We start from the raw sequence: 24,502 nt of genomic DNA on the forward strand, positions 1-24,502 counted from the left end.
ATGAAGGAGTGAAAGCTGAGGTTTTTACTACCTAGCTCTTTGGCAGTGTCTGGAGCTGTGGAGTTATGAAAAGACACTGAAACGGACGGGTATGAGGAGTCCCGAGCTCTTGTCCTGCTTGACCCATTATTAACTTTATGCCCCTATGCATTCTGGGACTCAATCTTCTTTTCTGAAATAAGGGGTTTATAGTGAACATCTTCCCACATCGCTTCTGACATGTCATTCTGTGATTTTTCTGGGTTTGAGCTTTTATTATGACCTAAATCTTATTTAAGGGACCATTTCCACCCCCCTACCCCTGACTCTGGGGATGTGCCCTCTGGGACCCTGCCTTTTGTTTTCTTGGTACTTTGATTTTGGCTCTTTCAACTGCTCCTCCTCACTTTCCTTCCTACCATCTCTCTCCTTTGTGCATCTTTTATAAAGTTCTGTGGGAATCAAAGCCCCTGGACAGCCAGCCATGCCCCGGCTTTTTCTTCATATCCTCCTTCTTGGAGCTCCATTTTCCTGACCTCTTGTCTCTCCATGCAGCCCTCTTTCTCTCTTCAAGTTGTCCTGTTGCTCTTCCTGCTGGAATCCTAACACACTGGACTGCAGCCCAGATGAGCAGTGATTTTTATTTTGATCCTGTATTCATAGAGGAGCAAAAAATAGCATGCATTTTTCCAAAGCCCAGCCCTTCCCTATAACCCTGGAGGCATCTCTTTATCCAGATTTACAGTGCTCTTTCTGATTAAATCTTCCAATATCTATTTGATGTCACGCCACTCACTAACTGCCCTGCATTTCTCATCTTCTCTCCTGTACTTCTGTTTGAAATCTCCACCAGGAGAGGGGGGCCTTTCGCCTTTGTAGAGAAATAGAACGGGCATTTCTTAAGCTACTGCTCTTCCTTTGGTCTGTTGCATAGCAGAATAACTGCAGCTCTTTAGTTTATCCTTGCTGCTGTAGGTAACAAAGAGTAAAACAAAACAAGAAACAAAACAAAACAAAAACCCAGCTGACTGTCCTTCCACCAGAAATTCTCTCTGTTCAAATCCTGCTTCAGTGCTGGAAGCCCCCATGTACTCTGGTCTGCTCCCCTGACTCTTCACTTGCCCTCTCTTGAAGTCCCAAGATTATTAAAGGACCTCTGATTGTTTTGTTTTGCTCAGGGAGTGTGTGTACCCACATGTGCATGCACCCCGCCCTCCTCCCCTGGGGAGTGTGTGTGTGTGTGTGTGTGTGTGTGTGTGTGTGTGTATGAGAAAGAAAGAGAGAGAGAGAGAGAGAGAGAGAGAGAGAGAGAGCTTGAAAGGCATTGTCCTATAGATATTTTTATAACCTGAAGCAATTACAGCTGTCAGTGCAGAGACAAGCTGTGACAAGTTGATTTATGTGTACAGTATATGTGTATGGGAGAAAGAAGGGAGGAAGGAGAGGGGAATGGGGGAGGTGGAGGTGGCGCTCGTTAGGAGTCTGCTTTCCAGGAGGCAGAGAGGAAGTTGTTTCTATAAAGAACACAAATAATGAAATTGCTCTGACTGTCATCCCTTTTTCATTAACTCGGATATGCTGGGAAAAATAAAATAAATCCAACAGTTTTTATGAAGCCAGAGACAGGATATAGATAAGCCACTAAGTGCTGGTTATATTTAGGGATTAGGGGATGGGGAGGCAATTGACATGTGATTTTGATCTTCATCTTTTTAAGGCACTTCAATAGCAGGTTTGAATAGAGTAGATCTGCCTTGTTAATTGTGTGGGCATCTCTGACCTTTCACCACTTTCTTGACTTCTGTTTATGGATAGAGTTTGAATCCCTGGGCCCACAAAACAGATGTGAGGTTGCCAGTGGCTTTTCTTTGTCCGCCCTGAGAGTTAACTGAGCTCTGCTGTGTTTTCTGTGGGCAATCACTGGGATGTCATAGGTGAGTACTCTTTCTCCTGGCCATTAACAAGACGCTCTGCTTGTCTTAAATCAAGTATGTGAAGAACAGTATAGACTAAATGTCTTAAGGAGTCCGTAAGAATTATTTTTTTGTCTAACCATAATAATGAAACAGTGGCAGAAAAAAATGTATTAATAATACACCTTCCATCTTAAATGGTTTTCTAAGTATTTTTTCCTGTAGAGTTAATCAGGTATGCAGGCAATCACAAATGCAGGCCCTGTGGGATGGCCTGTTGTCATCTTCATTCCTAGATGCAAAACCTAATGTTCACTTGTACCTACCTGGAATTAGATGCAAGAGACAGAATTTAAAACTGTCATGAAAGGAATCAGCTCTGCCATTCTCAGGCCTGGGCCTTTTGGGAAATGACTCCAAGGCCCAGAGGACCGAGTTCTCCCTTCCCAGTGACCAGCATTTGTTTCCACTAAGCGTGTCATGAAAAGTTTAGGAAGGGGGGTTGTGATGGGACCAGAGGAAGGATGGCTGATGGATTATTGGATGTGAATTTTTGGTTTTTAGGAAAGAGCCCTAAACTCATCAGCTTGCTAATCAGCAGTGATAAGCTCATGCCTTCTGTCTGCCCACATAACAGCTCAACAGAGTGAAGGAGTTTAATTTCCTATTTCCATACTTTCTCCTTGTAAAATGGAGCTAGAGTAGGCTTTGTGAGAATGAGCCCAGTGCTAAAATAGAGGGTCTCCTCCATGCCTGTTCAAAAATATGAAGGAGAGCGATCTATTTCCTCTAGATGCATTTATTTTTTCCTTGTTGATAGCAAAGCCATTTGTTGCTGCCATAAGTTGACAACTGGCATTTTGGGTGCTGTGTGTTAAATGGTCCCCAGTGGCTCCAAATTGTGTATAGGTTCCCTGAGAATTTAATATCAGGAAAAGTCACCAGAGGAGACAGTAAGAAACTGGCCTAGTGATAAATTAATGCAAAGCATTTTGACACTTCAGTGTAAAGTTGCTCAGCATTTCATGGTCACCCATGAAAACTGAAAGGCAAGCTTTCTCACCTTCTTTTGGGACCCTGGACTTTGGCTTACACATTCCAAGCTGCCCTCTGTACAGTAGGTAGTGTGAGGGGGATATGGTGGAAGACGTATATTTGTGTGATCTTCAGCAGGTTATCTACACATAAATGACATTCAGTGGTGGTAAAGGCCAGGTGATGACACCAAGACCCTTGTAGTTAATAACAGTTCTGTTGTAATGGTTTGGTGTCTGGTGTTAGATGGCTCTGGGAAAGAATATTTTTCTTTCTGTTATTTCATACTATGTTTTTAATAGTATCCTGATTGCGTACATTAGAAATCTAGCAGGCAAGGACAACAAAGCCTCCTTTCCATCCTCAGGGAAAATTTAGGTCAGTGTTAAAAGCTCAGGACTGGAAGGAAGTCTCTAGGAAGGGAGCCTTATCAGAGGTACCCCCACTGTGTCTACCTACCCACTCTGTTCCCAGCATAGGAGCCAGGCACATCCCACCAGAGCTAGGGTGAGGGAGAAACAGACGTGGTCCCAGGGAATCAGCAGCAGGAGGGAAGTCATAGGACCTGAGGCATAGCCAGTCTTTCCCTGGCTTGAGGAGTTACAAAAGCCACACCTCTTTAAGATGAAATCAGCTGCCCAGAATATGAACCCAGAACCTGAGGAAGAGTCTGTCCTATACACCAGGCAGGGGCTTACATTGGTCCATCCCAGTGTACCATTTAGCAAGGTTAGCATAATGTCTAGAAAACAAGAATTAAGAAAGGTTGTGTTGAACTTGACCAACATTTTGATGGAATTTTGCCCATTTCACCAGCGATGCTTCTGTGATTTATGCATATTTTTTTTAATTTGGATGATTTCTATTTAGAACGTTGGTGTTGAGTCTACAGGTTTTAATGAGCTTTGGGGAGGTCGTATACATAGGGAGGTGTAACACTGAATAAAAATGGCATTATTCTGAAACATCTTCCTAACACTGTAAATGAACTCTAAATGCTAATGGAATTAATCGGACCATTTTAAAAGTGCATGTGTGCATGCTACAGGCGCTGCTCTTCCTAGTAGGTTTGTGACCTTATTAAAATGTCTAGGGCTTATTAGGATCTCATAGTAACTTTGTCTTCTTAATTCTGAAGAGCCCTCTCTTGAAGGCGGGAAATGGTTAAAGCCATGGCCAGAGGTGATGCACAGCTCTGGCCGGCGCGGTGGGGGTTAAGGTGGGCGCCCGCTCCCTGCACCCGCCAGGAAGAGCGCGCAGTTCACGCCGCCCGCCAGCCGCTAGCTCCGAGTCGGCACCGGGAGAGAGTGGCGGTCAGGGATGGAGCTGCTGCCATGACAACCCCGGCGGTCGGGGCCCGCGCGCGTCGGGGCTGCTCCCGGGAGGAAGGCGGCACGGAGGCCGGGGGCGGCCGCTGAGCGTGGCATCCGCGCGGCTCCGGTGCCGGCTGCGCTTCTTCGCCTTCTGCGGCGAGCCAGCGAGGGGCCGCGGGGTCCGCCCCTGCCGGGCAGCTTGTGCCGGGCCGCGGAGCTGCAGAGACAGCCGGATCCGCCAGGCTGCGGAGCGCATCTGGGCTCCGAGGATACTTGAGCGAGGCTCTGCGGCAGGATCCCCCCGGCCGGACTGCACGAAGCCGGCTTAGCGGTCGCATCTTTGCACCACCCTCGCCCGCCTCCTGCGTGCTCTACTTTCCCTCAGCTATTGTTCCACATTGTTTCTGGCGGCCAGCCTCTCTCCGAAACTTAACCAGAAAGTGCTGGATTTCTCCTTATTCTAACTGAGGAATTGCACGCCACATCTGGGCAGCTGGATGAAACCCAGCCCCAGCCCCTTTCGATACCAAAGTGCTTACGCTCCAAAGTGTTATATCTGAACTGCTCCCGGGAAGCAGCAGCTCCTGAGACGGCACCTGTGCACCTGCCACCCTCTGGCTTCTCCTTTCTCCGTCACCTTTTCCCCCCTGAGCAGGCAGCACGGGGAAAGCCCGCTTCGGATGTCTGCGGTGGAAACTGGTTCTCGGAGGCTGGCAAGCTGAGGCTGGATTTGGGGAAGGAATATTAGACTTGGAAGAGTCTGCGCGCTTTCCTCCTCCCCGCGCGTAGCGCGGTCTCGGCTAGTTCAGCGCCTGGTCCCTGCGCTCGCTCCCCACCCCACCCACTTCCTGTGCTCGCCTGGGGGGCGTGTGACTGCCGCTGCCGGAGTTCTGGGAAGTTGCGGCTGTCGAGGATGGGGGTCTGTGGGTACCTGTTCCTGCCCTGGAAGTGCCTCGTGGTCGTGTCTCTCAGGCTGCTGTTCCTTGTACCCACAGGAGTGCCGGTGCGCAGCGGAGATGCCACCTTCCCCAAAGCTATGGACAACGTGACGGTCCGGCAGGGGGAGAGCGCCACCCTCAGGTAGGGAACTGACATCCTACGAAATGATGATTTGTTTGGGATGGGGATGAGGGGCAGGGGTGCAGGTCTGTGCACTGGAGCAAGCCAAGGCTATGGGAGAGGTCGTTCGTTCCTTACGCTACCCAATTCCTGGATGAGCCAGCTGCTCTGCCCAGGGACATCAGTCATGGGACAATGTTGGTGATGAGATGTGTTTCTCAAACCTGGCTTGATTGGCTCAGGGATTTGGTAAGGGTGAGGGGTAGCTAGGCCAGGGAGCCTCTGATTTTGAGAGCAGTGATCCTGGCACTGTCTGTGCCTGAGCCTGATGGCTGTGGTGACCCGGACTTGGATGAGACTCAGCATGAACGGTTTTCTGTCCGAAGTTAATGAGCCCCAAAGGAAGGCTCTGGCTTGGTGTGGATGTCCTCGCTCTGCCCGTGCCACCGGGAGAGGCCAGCCTTGGCTGGACTCTGCAGAATCTCTTTCCTTGGGCTTGATTGTACCATAGTTTTTCTGGAATGCCTTGGTGCCGTGAGCTGGTGAGCAGAGGCAGATGCTTTCTCCTGTCTCAACTGGCTTTGAGAAGCTGATGTTATGGACTCTGATTTGTCCGTGGAAAACGCTGTTTGTGTGAGTGGACCGTGTGTTTTTTGCACTGTCCACCAAAGCAGTAAAACACTACTGAACAGACACTAGGTTTCAGGGTTGTGTCGGTTCAGGATTGACTTACCGGGCTGAGGTTGGCATGAACTGGGGGAGGAAGAGTAGAATCCTGGCTATGCTTTGTGTAAAGTAGGGTGAGTCTATCTCCCTCCTTACTTTGCTGTGGAAACACTAGCTCCATTTCCAGTGTTGATAAACCACACCACTCACACTAAGGTAACAACTGGATGACTGTAATGGGAAATTTTCCTCTCTGGAATTGTTCAGAGCGCATATGTGAAGTAGAAGCTAAAAGGCTTCATGGATACACCTTCATGCCTCTCTTTGACTTAATGTGTCCTATTTAATAAAGTTTTCAAAACTGGTCAATGGAACTGAGCACAGGCAATACAACATGACATTATTTTCATCCTTTGACATGAAGATTCTTGGTAATACGACGTTGGCTCCAGTGCCAGATGTTTTGGCCTTATGACTGTTCTGAGATTGGACTGCTCTGAACTGCATACTTGATACTCCTGAGATAAAAGATGCTATGGAGGGATTCCTGGCCATGTAGCATTGAATTATGAGGACACTGCCAAAAAAAAAAAAATATGTGTGATTTAAGGAACTATAGGAGGCTGCAAGCATCCCAAGATCCTTTGTCTTTGGGGAACTAACTGAACTCCTGATTACTCACTGATTCTTGAATAAAGTCTTCAGAGACTGCTTGGATTAAGGTGAAGCATTTAGTTGTTCTCTCCTTCATATGACTGGGTATCTGCTTAATGAAGGGATTTCATGAGAGTTGCAAATGGGCAGTGATTTCAGACTACTTCAATAGAAAAACAAAAATGAACCTCTAAAGCAATATAGTTAAAGAAATTTAATGCTCTCCAGATGGCTTCTCAGTCCCTAACCCTTGCCTGTAGGGACAAAACCTCCAGGAACAAAATAGAGACATTCTTATATGAGGAACATTTTGGATACCAATAGAACTTCCCCTACCCCCAGGAAAAGACAGAAGTTATTCAGTGAGATAGAGATTTGAAGACAAATGAATAGTCAATAGGCATTATCTTGGCTCTTCTACTCTAAGGAAAACAAGGGGATTAGAGTGGCCAGGGGGGCCATCTCCAGAAGGCAGCCTTAGGAGAATTGGATCTTTGCAGAAAGCAGCTGTATCAGGCAGATGCTGAGGTCTGGGTCAGGCCAGAGTTGGGAGTAGCTCCTTTTTGAAAGTTTATTGCCATATACTAGTCTCTCTCTCTCTCTCTCTCTCTCTCTCTCTCTCTCTCTCTCTCTCTCTCTCTCTCGCTCTCTCTCTCTCTCTCTCTCTCTCTCTCTCTCTCGCTCTCACTCTCGCTCTCGCTCTCTCCCCCCCGTCTCTTTCAGACACCACTGTTTGTTTATATGTACCACACAGTGATCTTGTTTCAGTATAAATGGTGGAATGAGCATGTGGTGGTTACTTCTCTACATTCTATGATTGGCCCTAACCCAAATTTGCATAAAATGCCCTCTCAGAATTTTTGGTCCCTAGCTGAGGTATGTCAGACCCAGGTGCTGAATATCATTCTGACTTTCAGGAGGATGACAATCTCAGTGGATGGAGCCTTAAAGGGCAGAGACTAGATGAACTAGATGACACCAAATATTGCCCAGGATGATGATTTGGGACCAGAAGTGGTATCACATTTAACAGGCAAGCTGTGTGTGGCCCCCACTCATGCCCCTCAGGATTTTCCTCATCTTTTTAGACTATAATGCATGAGAACAAGGAAGAACAACTACCTTGCTGGGGCTAACTTTTGATGAGTGGAAACTCTGAACTCTTAAATATGAATGCTGCATTTTCCTAGTCTATACTGTAGGAACTTCATTTTGTCTGTATAAAAATTGCTTAATTTGCATATAACCTGTTTCTAAGTTGCAACATTCTAGTGGTTTATGATTCTGATTTATTTTGTTTTGTTTTTTCATTATATGTGCAGAGATGGACCAACCCTCCCTTCCCTCCCTCCCTTCCTTCCTTCCCTCTATCCCCCCCCCCATTTTTTCCTTTGTTCCCTAGCATATGAGCAAGTTGCAAAGGAACTGCATGTAGGTAGGCCTGAGCACCTCTGCTCACCTTGGAAGCCCAGCCTAATCCATCTTGCAGTAAGACTGTAGTTTTCCTCACAACCAGCAGAGGACTTTTTGATCTAATTTTCTTTTATTCTGCTTTGTTCTTACTAGTGTCATTCTTTGAGTGTTTTCTAGTCCCTAAAGCATAAATGTTTCAGTAACAGATTCTAATTTGAAGAAACTTTAAAAATTATCTATTTAATCCACTTAGCTTTAATGATCTTTGTGGAGATACTAGGAAGCAATGGCCTTCACACTTTGAGCAGAATAAAAGTTATTTTGCAATCTCCCATTCTTTCTTCTGCTGACATTTTGTACACGTATTTTTATGAATAATGAGATTAAATGAAATTGAATGTGTAACCATATAGCCCAGGATTTGGGGGCATTCACTGTGTATTAGGCAGTATCAAAATGCTTTATATAATATCTCATCTATTATTCAACCTCCCAACACTATGATTGAATCCCAATAATAATTATGATATAGTTGCACTTACTATACGCTCGTTTTACAGATGAGTAAACTGATGCATAGGAATGAAGAATTAGTATTACTCCAGGGGTGGGAATGTAACTCAAGTGATAGGGTGCTTGTCTAGCATGGATCAGTCTCGGTTAGATCCCCAGTACTGCCAAAAAAATAAAAATAAAAATAAAACACTTCTAGGTTGGAATAGCTAGGAAGTTTTGAAGCTAGATTAGGAGAACTAATAAAATTAATAAGTTGAATAGTACTATGTCTTATTGGACAATCACTGTATGGGTTATTATATACATAGTAACATTTAACCCCCACAGTTCTCTGAAATTCAGTTATCACCCATTTTATAGTCTAGAGAAATGAGGCCCAGAGAGTAGAATTTGTCTGACATCACACAAAAGCAAGTGACAGCCTTAGAATACTGGTTCCACTAGACTTTGTATGTTAAAATTTCCCAGGACTCATCAGCACCCAATGAATTCTGTTTCTCCACTTCCCCAGCCGTGTTTAATGCGTGCCCTTCTCTTTTGCAATGTTGTTTGGCCATCTTTCTAAGTGTGGGCCGAGCAGATCTCTAGGAAAGTAAGGCTCACACTTTTTAATTCCATGAGCACTGTGTGTTGTCAGAGGTTTACTAAACAGATGAATGAAGACAAAAATACTCTTCATATCTTACCACATTTCTCTATCACTTTATTTTACCATTTAACTGTGGTCAACCAACAAAGATATATTGAGTGGTTCTTCCAGGAAGGGTACAGAGCTGAGCACTGAGATGTGGGAAGGTTTGGAAGCCTGGATTTGCTGCTCTCAGAGGACTTGGTCCGCTCCCCAAAGCCAGTCTGTGAACAAGATAATCAAGATGAACTACCCAGTTGATGGTAAGAGGCGGGGCTGAACAGAGCTCCATCTGGTGGAGGGCTTTCAAAGGTTGGGATGAGTGTGGCAGAATTGAAAAGTTGAGGCAATGGTGGGCCACTCAACCTGAGATGGCTTACTGGGCAGGTCAGGGTCAACTAGATCCCACCACTAAGCATCAGAACATCAGGCAGTAATTCCACAAAATGTTTTCTGTTTCAAAGATTCCACGAATAAAACAGCTACTAACAGTGAATTATTTCCTGGGTGCTGAGCAAGTCAGAGGCTGAATTCACTCCACCTTCTGTCTTGTGTCTAGACTGTAGGCTCAGTGACTGAAACATGCTATTTTTCTAGGATGAGTTAAAAATAAAAGGTCTGAGAAATGTGAATGCTCAAGACTGAGTTTTGTTATAGCAGCTCCATAGAATAACACAATGGTAGACCTAGAGATAACACTGTGGTAGACCTAGAGAATCTCCTTCTAGATTTAGGATCATGGGTGCTTTGTGGAGTCTCTATTAGTCCCTGTAGAAACTCTGAGGCTTCTGGGCGGTTTGAACTATGCCTTTCCTAGGCTTGTATCTAAATAATGAACATATGACTTGGTCCAAAGTGCCAAGGTTTACCCAGAGTGCCCATTCACATTTAATTCTTATTCTGGTTCAAACTCAAATGAAAACCCCTCACCGAGCCCTTTCCTGACACCCAAATCAATCTAATCCCCTACTACTTATGCTAGGCTTAACACTGGCAAATCACAGCAGAGGATATTTTCTTCTGAGCAGTCATCTTCAACTGAAGTCATCTCACATATGTATTTGGTTATTGGTATGTAAGTCTGCCTTCCCTAATTGGAACAGTGTGTTCCTTGGCAATAGGTACAGTCTCTGGCTTATTCAGCATGGTTTCACCAGTGTCTGGTATTTGGAAAGTGATCAATACACTTGTTATTTGAATGAATTAACTCAGTCACTGAGGCCTTTGCCTATATCTCCATCACAATCTTGTGTTATTTTTATCTTGGATGCTCCTTGTACACCATTGCAATTGCCCTGGTCCTGTGCTTGTGTCAAGTAGTTCCTGAGGACGTACTGGAGTGCAGGTTCCAAATACACATAATTCATTGAGGTGGTGTCTTCCTGTGTAGCTGTGGGGGTAATGTGTTCATTATTTGATCGCTGTGCTATGGCATGTGCGTCTTTCTTGGCAGGCCACTTCCCTATCCTGTCATCTAGTCTTTGGAGAAATACTGTTCCCTGATGATGTCTTCAACACCAGGTGGACCTCAAAGAAGGTCTTCAACACCAGGTGGACCTCTAGCCTATATACAATGAGGAGGCGCACAGAAAAACATCTCCCTGCTCACCCTTGTAGTTTTAGAGTCACTTAGCAGAGGCTGTGTTGTGGTGGAAATATTGTTCCATTGCATATGGGTTCGCTCATTTGGAATAGTAATGCAACTGAGGAAGCACGCACTAGGCTGACTGCCCCGTCACCTCTTGGGGGTGTTGATGTGTCCTCCTCACCTCAGAGGCTGTTCAGGCTAGTAGCCTGTGGACCATGGCTCTGAGGAGCACAGACAGATGGGCCTGTGCAGGGAGGCTCCTGGAGGCATGCCGAGCCTGGTGAGGAGCCAGAAACCAAAATGAGAAACCTGAAAACTCAACCAACCATGGGACAGAGGAGTGGGAGTGTGCTAGTTCCTACTGGCACCCAGAGCTGGATACAGAGGGACAGCCCCGTTTCCTAGCATCCTTTCCCTTCACCACAGGTGTTTTATGGAACTATTTCTTTTTTCCTAGTTTTAAGGGCACATAACATTTTGGAGTTTGGAAGGATTATAGAGACCATGAAGGTCATCTACAAGGTTTTACATGGAACGAGGATGGAACGAGGACAATCAGTCTTGCTCAGGGGTGAGAGAGAGATGCCATCAAGTACCTACTCAAGTCCCTAGCTGTGGGCTCTCCGGGTTGATGCATGTGCCCAAAGAAAGGGGGCTTTTCCCACTAAATGCCAAGCCACCCTGCTGACCCACCAGGAGTGTTTCTGATACAATTGGCTGACATACATCACCATGTTCTTGCCTAATTGCTGCTTTGACTGGACTAAAGCTTGTGTGGTGACATTGCAGCTCTGTGGATAAGAACATTTTCTATGTATCAGGCCCTGTGCTGAGCACTTTCACACCTGAATCTCATTTTAATCTTCACAGTTGCTCTACAAAGGGAATACATTTTTTTTCCTGATTTTACAGACCAGGAAACCAAAGTGAGGCATTTTCCCAGAACACAAGTTCAGATAGTAGGGCACCTGGGTCTGGATTTAAGGGGCTCTCTTTTTGGATCAGAGAGCTGGCTTCATGCTATCCATCTTTTCTTTACTGTCACATCCCTCTGCTCCCAAGGACCCAGTGAGTGTATTTTGTTGTTCTTCCTTGTTATAGTACAAACAGCTCTTCACTGAATCACTTTAGACATGGGGCCTGGGGTCAGAGAGTATGGAGTTCATTCTGCTTGTGGCATTGGATGTACAGAGAAACAGACTGTCTTTTTAGGCCCCTTCTCAGAATCCTAGACTGCCCTGGTTTGTTCAAAGGAAGTCAGGTTCTTTCAACAGCCTTTTGCTTGGAATATCAAGCAGTCTTTGGCTCTGCACAGAGAGGTCAAAGTATCTCTGTGTTTTTCCTCAATATCTCCATGTATTTCTACAGAATGAGGCACGGAACAGATCTAGGTGTAAACAAGTCTATGTGGATACCACAAGCCAGTGCATCTGGATGCCAAGATGTTAAGGCCAAATGGTTGGGCTTGGGCCTGTCTTTCTTCTTTTCCTTTGTTTTCAATATGGGGACCAGGACCACTCACATCTCTTTTGAAAAAGTATATAATTAATTAATGTCAATTTCACATTTGTTCTTTAGGGCTGGAAATCCCTCACTGAAGTAATTTTGTTTCCTCAGGAACAAGGTGATGTGTTTCCACTGTATACTGAACGACTACTAAAAATAATAGATGATGTGATCAAGACCATAAATATCTATATACATATATATGTATATATATATAGACAGAGAGAGAGAGAGAGAGAGAGAGAGAGAGAGAGAGAGAGACTAACAGTGTTTTTAGGAACCAATAATTTATTAGGTTTAGGATGCAGTTTCAGACTGCTTATTGTATGCCAAAGACAGAAGAAGATAATAGAGAAGTTTAATTAGAGGACAGCTGGTGGAGACAAAGGTCTCTGACAAAGAAGACCTACTAACTTGTATTCCAGCAGGCATGTGCTAGAGGACGAAGGGGTGTGCTAGAAGAAAGGTGAGCTTAGAGTCAGGAACTACCCAGTCCTGGCTCAGGCACATTCTTTGTGTCATTTTAGGCAAAAAAAAAAAAAAATGTTAATCTTTCTGTTTAATGAGGACAGTTACAATCTACCTCATAATATTGTTTTGAGTTAAAATGAAGTAATGCATACAACTTAATGTATAGTCATAATTATCTTTCCATATGTATGTTAATATACATATATGTATAAATTTATGTATATACATATATATATATATAATATCCACACATTGCCATCATGTTCTCATTATAAGCTGTTGTAGCTTAAATACTCATGTTGTTACACTTTCATAGATAATCTTAGCTTCTGAAAGATCTATTGAGAGATAAATCCTCCTCGTCCACCTGTAATCATCTGTAATTGTGTGTGTGAGTGTGTGTGTGTGTGTGTGTGTGTGTGTGTTTTCTCCAACACATTTATATAGGTATAGTCTTCAGTTTGAATCATTTCCTGTGATATTTTATTTTTGAAAGGGAGTGAGGAGAAACTTATTTCTTCATTTTTCCTAATGAGATTGTTGCATAGCAAATTATGACAGCTCGTGGTTCTGAAGATGAATTTTCCACTAGAAAAAGTCATCTGGAATGTCTTATAGAGCAGGTTATCAGGAATTCATGGACAGATTTGTTCTCGAAGGATTGTGTTCTCTCTGGTAATCTACTATATAGTCAGCTATATAGTAGGGGTGGGATTCCATCTTCGGGGGTCTCCTGGCCTGTCCAACTTTAATACTTTCTGGAGGTTCTTTCAACCCCCTTTCATACCTCTTTATTCTTGGCAAGCAGACCCAGAGCTTTCTGGGTGAAATTAGAGACAGAAGCTCACATTTGGTTATTACCTTCTGGAGGAAATCTGGGACAAGACCAGCACTTCTGGCATTAAAAAGGGATCTTGGAATTTACCAGCAGGTTTTAAGAAAGTCTTTTCCACTGAAGCCAGTGCCAAAGGGTGTAAATTAGTTTAAGAGTGGTGAGCTATTATGTATGGCAGTTTCAATCTGCTTTTCAAAAATCATTCATTCACATGGTTGAGTTGTTTCGGTTTGTTTTGGAGTGCTTGGCCAATTTGCTGTCTTGTCAAAGTGAAATGTTTTGGCTTAAAAAGCTTTTTTGGGGGGTGAGCTTTGTCTTATAAAACGAACATATGAATTAATCTTAGAACTTGATGAAGGATTTAAAAAAATAATGGAATTTTTAATGAAAACAGCATCAACCAACAGACTGATGGAAAATCATAAAACTGAAATCAACCTTCAGACAAAGCTTTGTTGGCCCCATGGAGGCAGAGGGAGAAGTGTCTGTATAAAAATAATTTCTTGATCTTCTCTGGCTTTCAGACAGATGATAATGTAAGTGATGAGTGGAAAAATACTCTCACACCCAGAATAATCATTCTTTGACAAATTTACTCATAAGGAGAGCTCAATCTAAAACAATTTAAAGCCATCAGAACTTATGAGTGAAAAAGGGAATATATGTAAATTATTTTAAACTTAGTATAGTTGTTATCCATGATCAGTGGCAGGAACAGCTCTGTGGGCTGTGAGGTGAATCATGTCCCCTCACACAAACAAACAAACAAACAAAAAACAAGCAAACAATGTTTGGTGCCTTAATTTTGTGTGCTTCATATGTGATCTTATTTGGAAACACAACACGGTTGAATGTCCTTTATCTAAAGTTCCCGAGACTTGCAGCTCAGCATTAGATTTTTACATTTTGTGGGGTTTATACAATTACAAGATGAGAGTGAGGCATAGTAGCACTCACGTTTAATCCCAGTGCTCAGGAGGCAGAGGCAAGCAGATCTCTGTGAATTAGAGGCAAGCCTTGTCTACCTAATGAATTCCCTGGCAACCAGTACTACATAGTGAGACCATGTCTCAAAAACAAATAAAAATAGTAAATAAATAAATAAATAGAGTAATTACACAATGAGATATCTTGGGGATGAGACCCAAGTCTAGATGGGAAGTTCATATATATCACCCAAAGGAAATTTTGTATTATATCCTAAATAATTTTGCATATATAACTAAAATTTCATGATGCAGAGCTTTCCACTTGCTATTCTGGTGTTTATAGATTTGGATTTTTGGAGATTTACAAATTTTGAACTTTAGGATTAAGGATGCCCAGTTTGTAATAAACTAAGGTGAAATTATACTGAAGTCAAGTGGTCTCCTGAACCAAGATACCCAGTGTGCTCATGGGAAGATGATCACATGAAGGCAGAAGACTCACAGGGAGAATGTCATATGATAGTGAAGACAGGTTGGACAGATGATCTTGGAAGACAAGGAATGCCACATATGGCTAGTAAACAGCCAAATTTGGAACAGACCAGGGAGAAATCTTCTCTAAGAGTTTTTAAGAGACGATGAAGTTGACACCCCTGGGATTTCAGACTTCAACCTCCAGCATAGTCAAAGTATAGTTCTTTTTTGGTTGAGGGTCTCTAGGTTGCTTTTCTATTATGAAGCCCTGGGGTATTATAAAGAAAGGCTTTTGTTAAGTAATAATGGCAATATATAAACACTACAGAAATGCCTGTTTAGACCACACAGTGCCCAACCATGGCATGATACACAATGGTCCAAGGTGTCCAAGCTCCTTCTTCTGTGGGGATGACTGTCCCTTCCCAGTCATAACACCAGCCTCCTTATTACAAATGCCAGTAGGGCTAAAGATGAATTGATTTCCATTAGAACAAACTCTTCTATTTTCTGTTAGCTTAGGGCAAAAACTCCCAACCCTGAGTCATGTATTATATTCAGGTTCTTACCTTTGTGGTCTCCAACATCCAAACATTGGACTCAATTACACTCCTGTCCCTTATCCCCAAAACTTTTCTATTCTGTGGACTTCATGATCTGCCATAAGCAAAATACTGTCTCCAATATCTTCTTTTTAAAAAATATTTTATTTATTATTTTTATTTTATATGTCTGTGTGTATTACCTGCATGTGTGTAAGTGCACCCATGTCATGCAGTGCCCATAGAAGATGGAATAATCTGGAAACTGTTATATTAAGTGAAATAACACAGACTCAGAAAAATAAAAGACGGATGTCCTCCCTCATTTGTGGATCCTAGCACCAAATCCTTTTAAATTTCATATGCTTTTAAAAGATAATGCTGTACAGAAGTCTCTTCTGCATGAAATAACTACCATTATCATGACTTCAGCTGTGCCTGATCACTAAATACATAATCTGGAAACTGTTATATTAAGTGAAATAACACAGACTCAGAAAAATAAAAGACGGATGTCCTCCCTCATTTGTGGATCCTAGCACCAAATCCTTTTAAATTTCATATGCTTTTAAAAGATAATGCTGTACAGAAGTCTCTTCTGCATGAAATAACTACCATTATCATGACTTCAGCTGTGCCTGATCACTAAATACCCTCACAATTGGGCTTGTTGATAGTTGTGCTCCTTCATTAAAGGAGGGCCAAGCAAGGTCACTGGACCTTCAACAGAGTATTCTTCCACTCATCCCAGAGAGCTGCATGTCATTTGGCCCTAATCACACATGGTCTCCTGGATTTGGGGAGGGCTAAAGTATACAATCTGGGGAAGCCTAGGAAAAGAAGGCTTGACTCATGCTGCGTAAAAGCTTTCCAGTGTGCATGCCCTTAGGTCATTCATACACCTCAGCAATCCTCAGTAAATTCATTGGTTCCCCAGTAAAACTTTAATTATACTTTGGCTTGACACTAGAACCTTAAAAGAGAATATACATTGCTTAGTATCCCCAGGAAAAGAATTCTCACAACATATGAAAAATTTATTTGTTAATGCTATTAAGTCACATAATTGTCAAAAAAAGAAAAGAAAAAGAATATAAAAGATATTAAAAGGATATGAGGATGGAGATATTTTCAAAAAGGAAAAAAATGAGAAAGCCTAAGTAAGTTGATGAAGGTCTGTGTAGGTTTGTTATGATATATAAAGGATGAGACAAAAATAATATACACATAATCTTAAATTTTCTAAGGTCATAGTTTAGTCAACTAGTTGAAGGAACAAAATATATATATAGAGAAGGTTTATCTGAGAATATTTTTTTTACCCAAGCTTTATCTACATAGAACATGGTAATTAAAAGTACCAGACTGGTGGAACTAGCCTTATTGGATGTTTAACAGCTATATTTGAGGCCCATACTAATATGGTCAGAGGGACTTAAAGGACAGTTTTTGCCCCTTTCCCTCCAAGGTCGACTAAGTTCCAGGGGACTGTGGAACATCTCTCAAAATGTCCTGTAACTGTGGTGAGTCACCTGTCCTCTTGTTCAAGGAAGCCAAGAAGACCCCACCAAATGGACTTGAACCAGTTTCCAGTCTACAAAGAGGAAAGTCAACTGAGAGGAAACACCTCCTCCATGCTTCCAAGTGAAGCCAGCCATGATTAAGTAGGACCTTTGACTTATCTTCACACTGGTAAAAGAAAGGAGCCAGGGGCTTCTCCAAAGACCATGTGACCTCTGAGGGACAGATTCTCAAATGACCTTAAAAATAAATTGATTTATTTGGGCCAACTTGATGGTCTTAAACACCCCAAAGGAAAGTATAACCAAAGAATAAAGTCATCAGCATATTTCTTTTAAAAAATATTTTATTTGTTTTATTTTATGTGCATGCATATATTGCCTGCATGTAGGTAAGTGCACCTGTGTCATGTAATGCCGTGAAAGACAGAAGAAGCTGCCAGATCCCCTGGAACTGGAGTTACAGATAGTTGTTAGCTGCAATATGGGTGCTGGGGTTCAAACCCAGATCTTCTGTAAGAATCGTCAGTGTTCTTAACAACTGAGCCATCTCTCCAGCCCATCATAAGTATATTTCTTTAAGAGTTGAAGGAATTATACTTCCCAGACATTAGGCTTAGGTCCATATAAAAAGTTATTTAGACAATTAGTTCTCATTGATGATTCTGTTCCTAACCAGAAAGTGCTTCTCAGATGTAAGACTTCAAATTTTCATCTGAAATACTGTAGTGGTCACATGTAGCTACGGAAGACAACCTGCTCTTATTCAAAAATGATGCATAAATTTATTTTCTCCCCCTATCCCAAAGCCTTTGAGAGGGAACTGACACTGATTCTAACCACTCCAACAGTTATCAACCTCCAATGTCTTCCTTAATCTTCTTATAATGTCCCCATTTAGACCGAATCCTAGAAATTCCTGGGTTTCATCCACTCCTACAGCCATCTCAATCAATAGTGGTTGTTTTTGCTTCTATGTTCTACTTACCATGGGACCTGAAAGCTCCTTAGATATTTTCTTTGATGCTCACTGTGGCTTCTGGATGTTTCTTTCCCTAAATTTGCAGTGATGATAGAGCAGGTGCCAGAAGACCATTTGTACCACTGCTCTTTGCCATCCTGACCACCTGCCCTTGCTCTGGACTACAGTGAACTGATAAAGCCCCCTTTGAAATGACATTTAGACTGAATGTCTTCCTCATGTTCTTGACCCAAGTCCAATTTAACCCATCAGCCAGCATTTGCAAACTGCTTCTTTGCTCAGTTAGTGCCTGTCTTAGGAACTGTCACCACCAGCTGCTCAAGGGCTCATCTAGTTGCTCAGACCAGAAACCTAGTAGATATTTATTTTTTCTTCCTTTCATCCTGTGTCTAATCCATTTGCAAACTCAGTTTATCTTTACTTATAAGGAATTTCCTGAATCAGATCATGTTTTGCCATCTGAAGGAACCTCCTGTGAAATCACCATCCTCTCTCCTAGAATATTTGGTGATATCTCCGATCTTTCTGCTGCTTCTTCTGTTCTTACAGTCTTATAGAAGTTCTGGTTATCATTTAAGAACATAAATCACATTATATGACTGTCTATCAGAAACCCTGCTGGGCTTCCAGTTGCTGTCAGAATGAGCTGCAAAGTCATTGATGGTATGAAAAGATTTGTAATCACCTCCGCAGTATGGATGGAGCACACTGAGCTCCTCTTGTTCCTGGAATCCACCACGTCCACTCTTTCTGCAAAAATCTGCTGTGTAAATATGTGGCCGCAGCCCTTGTGGAATCATATTTCTGCTCAAATGCCATGTCCTCTGGGCCACAGTATTTGAAATACCTATCCCCAATTCCTCATCACTCTGTTCCCCTACCTAACTATAATTTTCATCATAGCTTTAACACTTAGAAAAACCTGTTGTTTATCTGTTATTTATTTATTGTCTCTTCCTCTGAAATGTAAGATCCACCAGGCCACTGAGTTTATTGCTCTCATTTATAGTGACTAAATTACTGCCTGGAACATGGGATATATTAAAGGGTATTCGTTGAGTGAATGAAATATTTATTAGGAATAATAGTAGGCTATTAACAGTGAAAAGTGTTTATCTTATCATAGAAAGAGGGAATTCTGTATTGACATGGGTTTGGATGTTATTAAACTTTATACAAATGGGGGTGGGGGTACTGGTGTGGGGTTTGTCTTCTAGGTCAGAGTGGAATGAGATATTGAGGAGGAAATTTCCCAGGCAGCGGACAATATGACACACTTCATAAAGTCAGTATGTGTGGAATTTAAAGGGCCTTTAAATATCCTCTTTCACAAGGGGTTTTATAGAAAATCTAATAAACACTGGAAAATAAGGATTATTTTCTAGCCTAAGGTCTACAAACTTGAAAGGAAGGCAAGGAAGTGACAGGTAGATACAAATCAAACTATAATCCTGAAATTGAACAAAGAATTCAGTGTCCATTATCTTATTTTAAGCATGTTTTCTTAAGGAACTCTCACTTTAGTGCTATAAAGGATAATACAAGGGCTGAAGATAAGCCTTTTCCCAGGTTCAAATCCTGGCTCAACCACCCAGGTATATCTTTGGGACACTAACTCACTGTTCTGTGACTCGGTTTATTATCATTTAAAGGGTCTGGTAATAGGAGCATTGAGCTAATCAGTACAGTGTGAAGTGCTTAGAACAGTACCTGGCAATTCACTTAGCCCAGTGCTACAGATAGAGCTGATGAAGTGTCCAGCATGAACTGTGTCTGTGGGTAAATGGAAACGTTTCATGCCATAATCCTGGGAGCCTTGTGTCAGAGCACAAGCCCGAGGGCACAGAGCACTGGGTGTGGCCAGTTATTAGCAAATTCTGTACCTCCAAGTCAGGAGGTGGTGGGATGGCCTCTGGAAAATCTAAGCAAGGTTCTTTCTTTTGGGACTGATTGGTGGCCTTGGGCCAGGGACATGGGTTTTGGTCCCAGCTCTATCACAGCTCACCATGAGAAGCACCGAGAAAATGAGCATTCCCAGATCTCAGCTTCCCTGCCGTACTAGCCAAGGGGACGTGGCTCATGCTGCTTGGCTTACCGCTTCCCTTCGGAGGAAAAGACTTCTAGCTGTCTGAAACACATATAAATTATTTATTCTTTTTCATGGACACAAACCATGACTGTATTTTCAGGTCAATTTTGAATTTAGATAAGACCATGTGTCAGTTCTACCCAAAGGAATGTGAGCAATAGCTAGGACTCATCCACCATTGACCCTCCCCCGCGAAATACATCGTGTTTTTTCCCCTGATGCCATCTGCCTGCTGATGGTCAAAATTACCTTGGAAACCACATCGTCTGTGGCAGATGCTCCATCAGACAAGTATGAGAACAACTGCACGGAGCAGGGCTCCTTCCCCGCCCCACCAGCTGAACCAGAACCTCACTAGATTGTTACACGAGGGAAAAATCAACTGTGGTTTAAGCTTCTGAGATTGTGGAGTGTAAATATCTAATTGAATACTTAACTGTTATGATATAATCCATATTTTTATTTCAATGATATGGAAATATACAGGTTTTTAAATTCCAAACTTATGCACTTATTAAATTTTTTGGCAAGCCTTTGGTGATTTTATTTTGCATGTGTCTGAGAGCCAGACTCGTGGCCTTTTCAAACTGAAGCCTCAAATGTTTGATTTTCAATTTTTTGACTCTTTACATCTCTGAACCAAGGAAAATGTCTCCTTTGCTTGGCGAGTCTGTGAAAACCAGTGACAAAGAAAAGTTTTTACCTTGAAGCAAATTAACACATATCCATAATGGCTGTAACTGAGATACTGCAATTAGTGAAAATGCCTCTCGGATGACAAACGACTCATTAATGGCTGGGGGTTTCTTATTTAGGGTAACCCTTTGTGCTAGAGATATTCTAACTGTTAGCTTTTTCACAGACACCCAGCAAAGAGACAGATGGAATGGTTTGCAGGATTGTTTTAAGAATATTGAGGAGAAAGGAAAGAACATCACTGTCCAGAGTAACACTGTTGAAGCATAACCTGGTGCTGGATTTGGGCTCCTTATATGTGAATCTGAGTAAAGGGGAAATGAAGTGTGGAAGAGGGGAGGAAGTGAGGGGGAGAGCTGCAAGGAAAGGAGGAAATGTGGAAATTGAGCCTTGATATCTTATTTCTAAGATTTCAAAGTCAAGCTTTTGTCACTCAGAAGGCTGTACAATGCCTTACACATAGTAGGGGCCAAGACATCCCTGCAGAGCATATCCAGGAGCCTTCCACCACTGTTTCAGGGTCTCCTATTTTAGCTTTTTGTGAGCCAGACTCTATCCCTAGTACCAAAGCAATTTTAATGACAGGAGACTAGCGTTTCAACTGTGTGCATTAGAAAATGGACATATTCTCCCAGTGAGTAGCTCACACCGAATAATACAGAATAGATGTTCTTCCTCCTGGTGGATGAAGTCCATCACTGGAGCCCCTGGTGAAAGTGCAACATCACACAATGACACATCCAAACAGCACAGATGTATTCTGAGCATGCACAATCTACCTATCAGGAACCAGGTGCCAGTAAACAAGTAAACAAATACATCATGTGGGGGAATGATTGGTCAGGAAGTAAAATCTGGGTAAGGGTACAGAAGACCTGATATGTACAGGGGGCTGAAGCTTGCAGATTGATCAGGACCATAAGCAATGAGAGAAAGCACTGCATGTATCCATTGGAGGAACATGCTATATTGAGTGACCCAGAAGCTTAATGACAGTATCAAAAAAGAGCAAAGAGAGGAAGACAAAGTCTTAAATAGAAGAAAGAGCAAACAGTGATAAAAGGGGCTACAGTGAGATGGCAACAGGAAATGCTGAGTTGGACCTGGTGGCACAGGCTCAGAATCCCAGCTCCTTAGTGGGCTGAGGCAGATGGACCACAATTTGAAGACTAGCCTGGGATACAGAGTGGATTTAAGGCCATCACTGTGTGAAACCCATTCTCAAAGAAAAAATTGAAGAGGGAGCTATAGCTCTGTAGTAGAGTGCTTCTGGGCATGTTCAAAGCCCTGGATTCACTTCTCAGTTATCAAGGGGGGAAAACATTCTGGCATGCAATTACACAGGAGAGTGATTATAGAAGAAAGAATTTTAAATGTTTTCAGTTTAAAGAAATGATAGATGAGATAAGAGCTATATTAAGTCTGACTTAAACATTAACTAAGATATACATGTATTGAAAGATTGCATGGTTCACCTATTAACAAATACAATTTCTATGTTTTCTCTATGACTTAAAAATAAGTTAAATGTAAAAAGACAGATTTGGACACCTTGAGTGTATGAAAAGATTATTATGACATAGTGATTAAGGAGCATGGAAACAGAACATGGGTTTCAGGAAATGAGAATTAAAAAACAGTCCCACATAAACTAATGGGCCTGCACCTGTGTCATTTCTGTTCCCAGTGCATTGATGACTGATAACTACCCTCTGGATACTGCCCTGCCTATCACAGTATTGCTTGCTGGCAGCTCATATCTGAAGCCTTTCCCCCATCACACACACTTACAGCCATAAGGGTCTAGTTAGTGTCCTCTACCTGAAGTGTCACCTCTCATGGTCCACTATGCTTTGCCTTTTCAGATAGCATACATGAACATTACAAACTATATATTATTTAAGATTTTATCTGCTGCCATTCCTAGTACATGACATTGTGAAATTCAGCTGGCATTTTACAATTGCTTGTGAATGAGTATGTCTGTATAAACAATCGTGTATTAACAGGCTCATAGAAATTAGAGGTAGATTAGACCTCAGATTTCATAAATCTGAAAAAGGATTTAACACATACTTCATATCAGTAACCAACACAAACTTTATATTCAGTCATCAACCTGTAAGTTGTATATCCTGACAAAGTGAGGTTTTTAATCTTTTTTTTTCTTTTTGCCCATCGAATTATTTCCATCTGTGCCTGAAAATTTAATATTGCTCCCCTGGAGTGCTCTGTACCAACTTTATTAAGCATTCACTTTGGCATTTTCCTGCCCCTGTGGTTACCTTTGGTATTGAAAAGGCAGCTTCTTTAGAGAGTTACCATTAATATGCAATTATTTGTTGATGTCAGATTCCAAGGACCATACAAGGTTGTTGGACTGGAGACAGAGCAGATGCTGGAAGTCACCAAATACAAATTCCAGCTCTCTCTTAGTTCCCTTCTAGTCTTTGGGAGAAACAGGCTTTACATGCAGTGATGGGAAACATTGGAAAGTTAAACCAAACTTGTGTGTGTGTGTGTGTATGTGTGTGTGTGTGTGTGTGTGTGTGTGTAATATTCATTCACAGGAGGACATAATTCCTAATGCCTCTACTTTCTTAAAAATAATACTTCCATTGATTCATTAGGAGTTTCATCCAATGTATTTTGATCGTATTCAAACTCCCTCCCATCTTCCACAAATCTACCTCCACAGTCCTACCTCCCCTCACTGCGTGTCCTGTACTTCCTCTTTCACTTAGAGTAACGGTGGACTGGATGTCTGCCGCACTCTAGTGCATATTGTTCCTGTAATCACATGTTTTCAGCAGTCCTTCAATTCCTATTCACAGCACAGGTTCCCCCAGAAACTAAAAGGAAGAAGGGATGGAAAGTAGAATAGATGATAGCATAATGAAGGACTGGGCTTTTGACACTGTACCAGAGTCATGAAGTCATAGGAGTTCATCAAAATTAGAGACAGTTTCACACATACTGAGTTTTGAGTAGTCAAATGTCTATCTTGTGGCTAACTGGGTTAATTATAATCCACAAATATTTATCCAACTAGATATATGCTTAATAGTCTATATAAAATACCTTTGAGAATATATTCCACAGTAGAAAAAAAACTGGACTGTAATGTTGGTACAGATTCAAGTGGGGACTGTAAAATCATTAGCTTAATCCTTCTAAGACTTGAGGGTCTTATCTGTGAAATTGTATTAAATAATACAGTAGTCTCCCCTTGTCTGTAATTTCACTTTCTGTAGTGACAGTTTCCAACAATTGATCACATTTTGAAAATATTAAATGGAAAATCCAGATATAAAGGACTTATCAACTTTAACCTACAGGCCTTTGAAGGATAAGATGAAATCTTTCTATAACTACTCAGTTCCTTCCAGGATGTGAGTTGTCCCTTGTCTAGCTTATCTATGGTGTATACTACCTGCTCATTAGTTACTTAGGAGCTCTCTGAGTAATCAGATGGACTGTTGTGATATCACAATGCTTGAGTTAGAGTAGCTATTATTTCACTTGATAGTATCCCTAAGCACAATGGTAGTAATGGTCACAGTTTGTATAGACCAAAGGGGAGTCATGAGGTGCTTTCTCTGAGTATCATTTTCATAGGGAGAAGCACTGAATACAGTCAATAAGATATTTTAAGAGAGACAGAGGCTTCAGTCATATAACTTTGTAATTATAG

The 24,502-nt window shown here is 42.1% G+C and overlaps 1 protein-coding gene across 3 annotated transcripts in view; it reads left to right on the plus strand.

Moving 5' to 3' along the window:
- The window catches only part of Ntm (neurotrimin), a 1,074,128-nt gene that overhangs the window by 576,827 nt on the left and 472,799 nt on the right, over nt 1-24,502 (plus strand). For all 3 annotated transcript variants that reach the window (XM_008854166.2, XM_008854168.2, XM_008854170.2), the window contains exon 2: nt 5,236-5,320. In XM_008854166.2, the coding sequence (XP_008852388.1) occupies nt 5,236-5,320 (85 nt within the window). The remainder of the gene's footprint in view (nt 1-5,235; nt 5,321-24,502) is intronic.

This window comes from Nannospalax galili, unplaced genomic scaffold (genome assembly GCF_000622305.1).
Source record: "Nannospalax galili isolate Female #2095 unplaced genomic scaffold, S.galili_v1.0 scaffold66, whole genome shotgun sequence".
NCBI classification, from domain to species: domain Eukaryota; kingdom Metazoa; phylum Chordata; class Mammalia; order Rodentia; family Spalacidae; genus Nannospalax; species Nannospalax galili.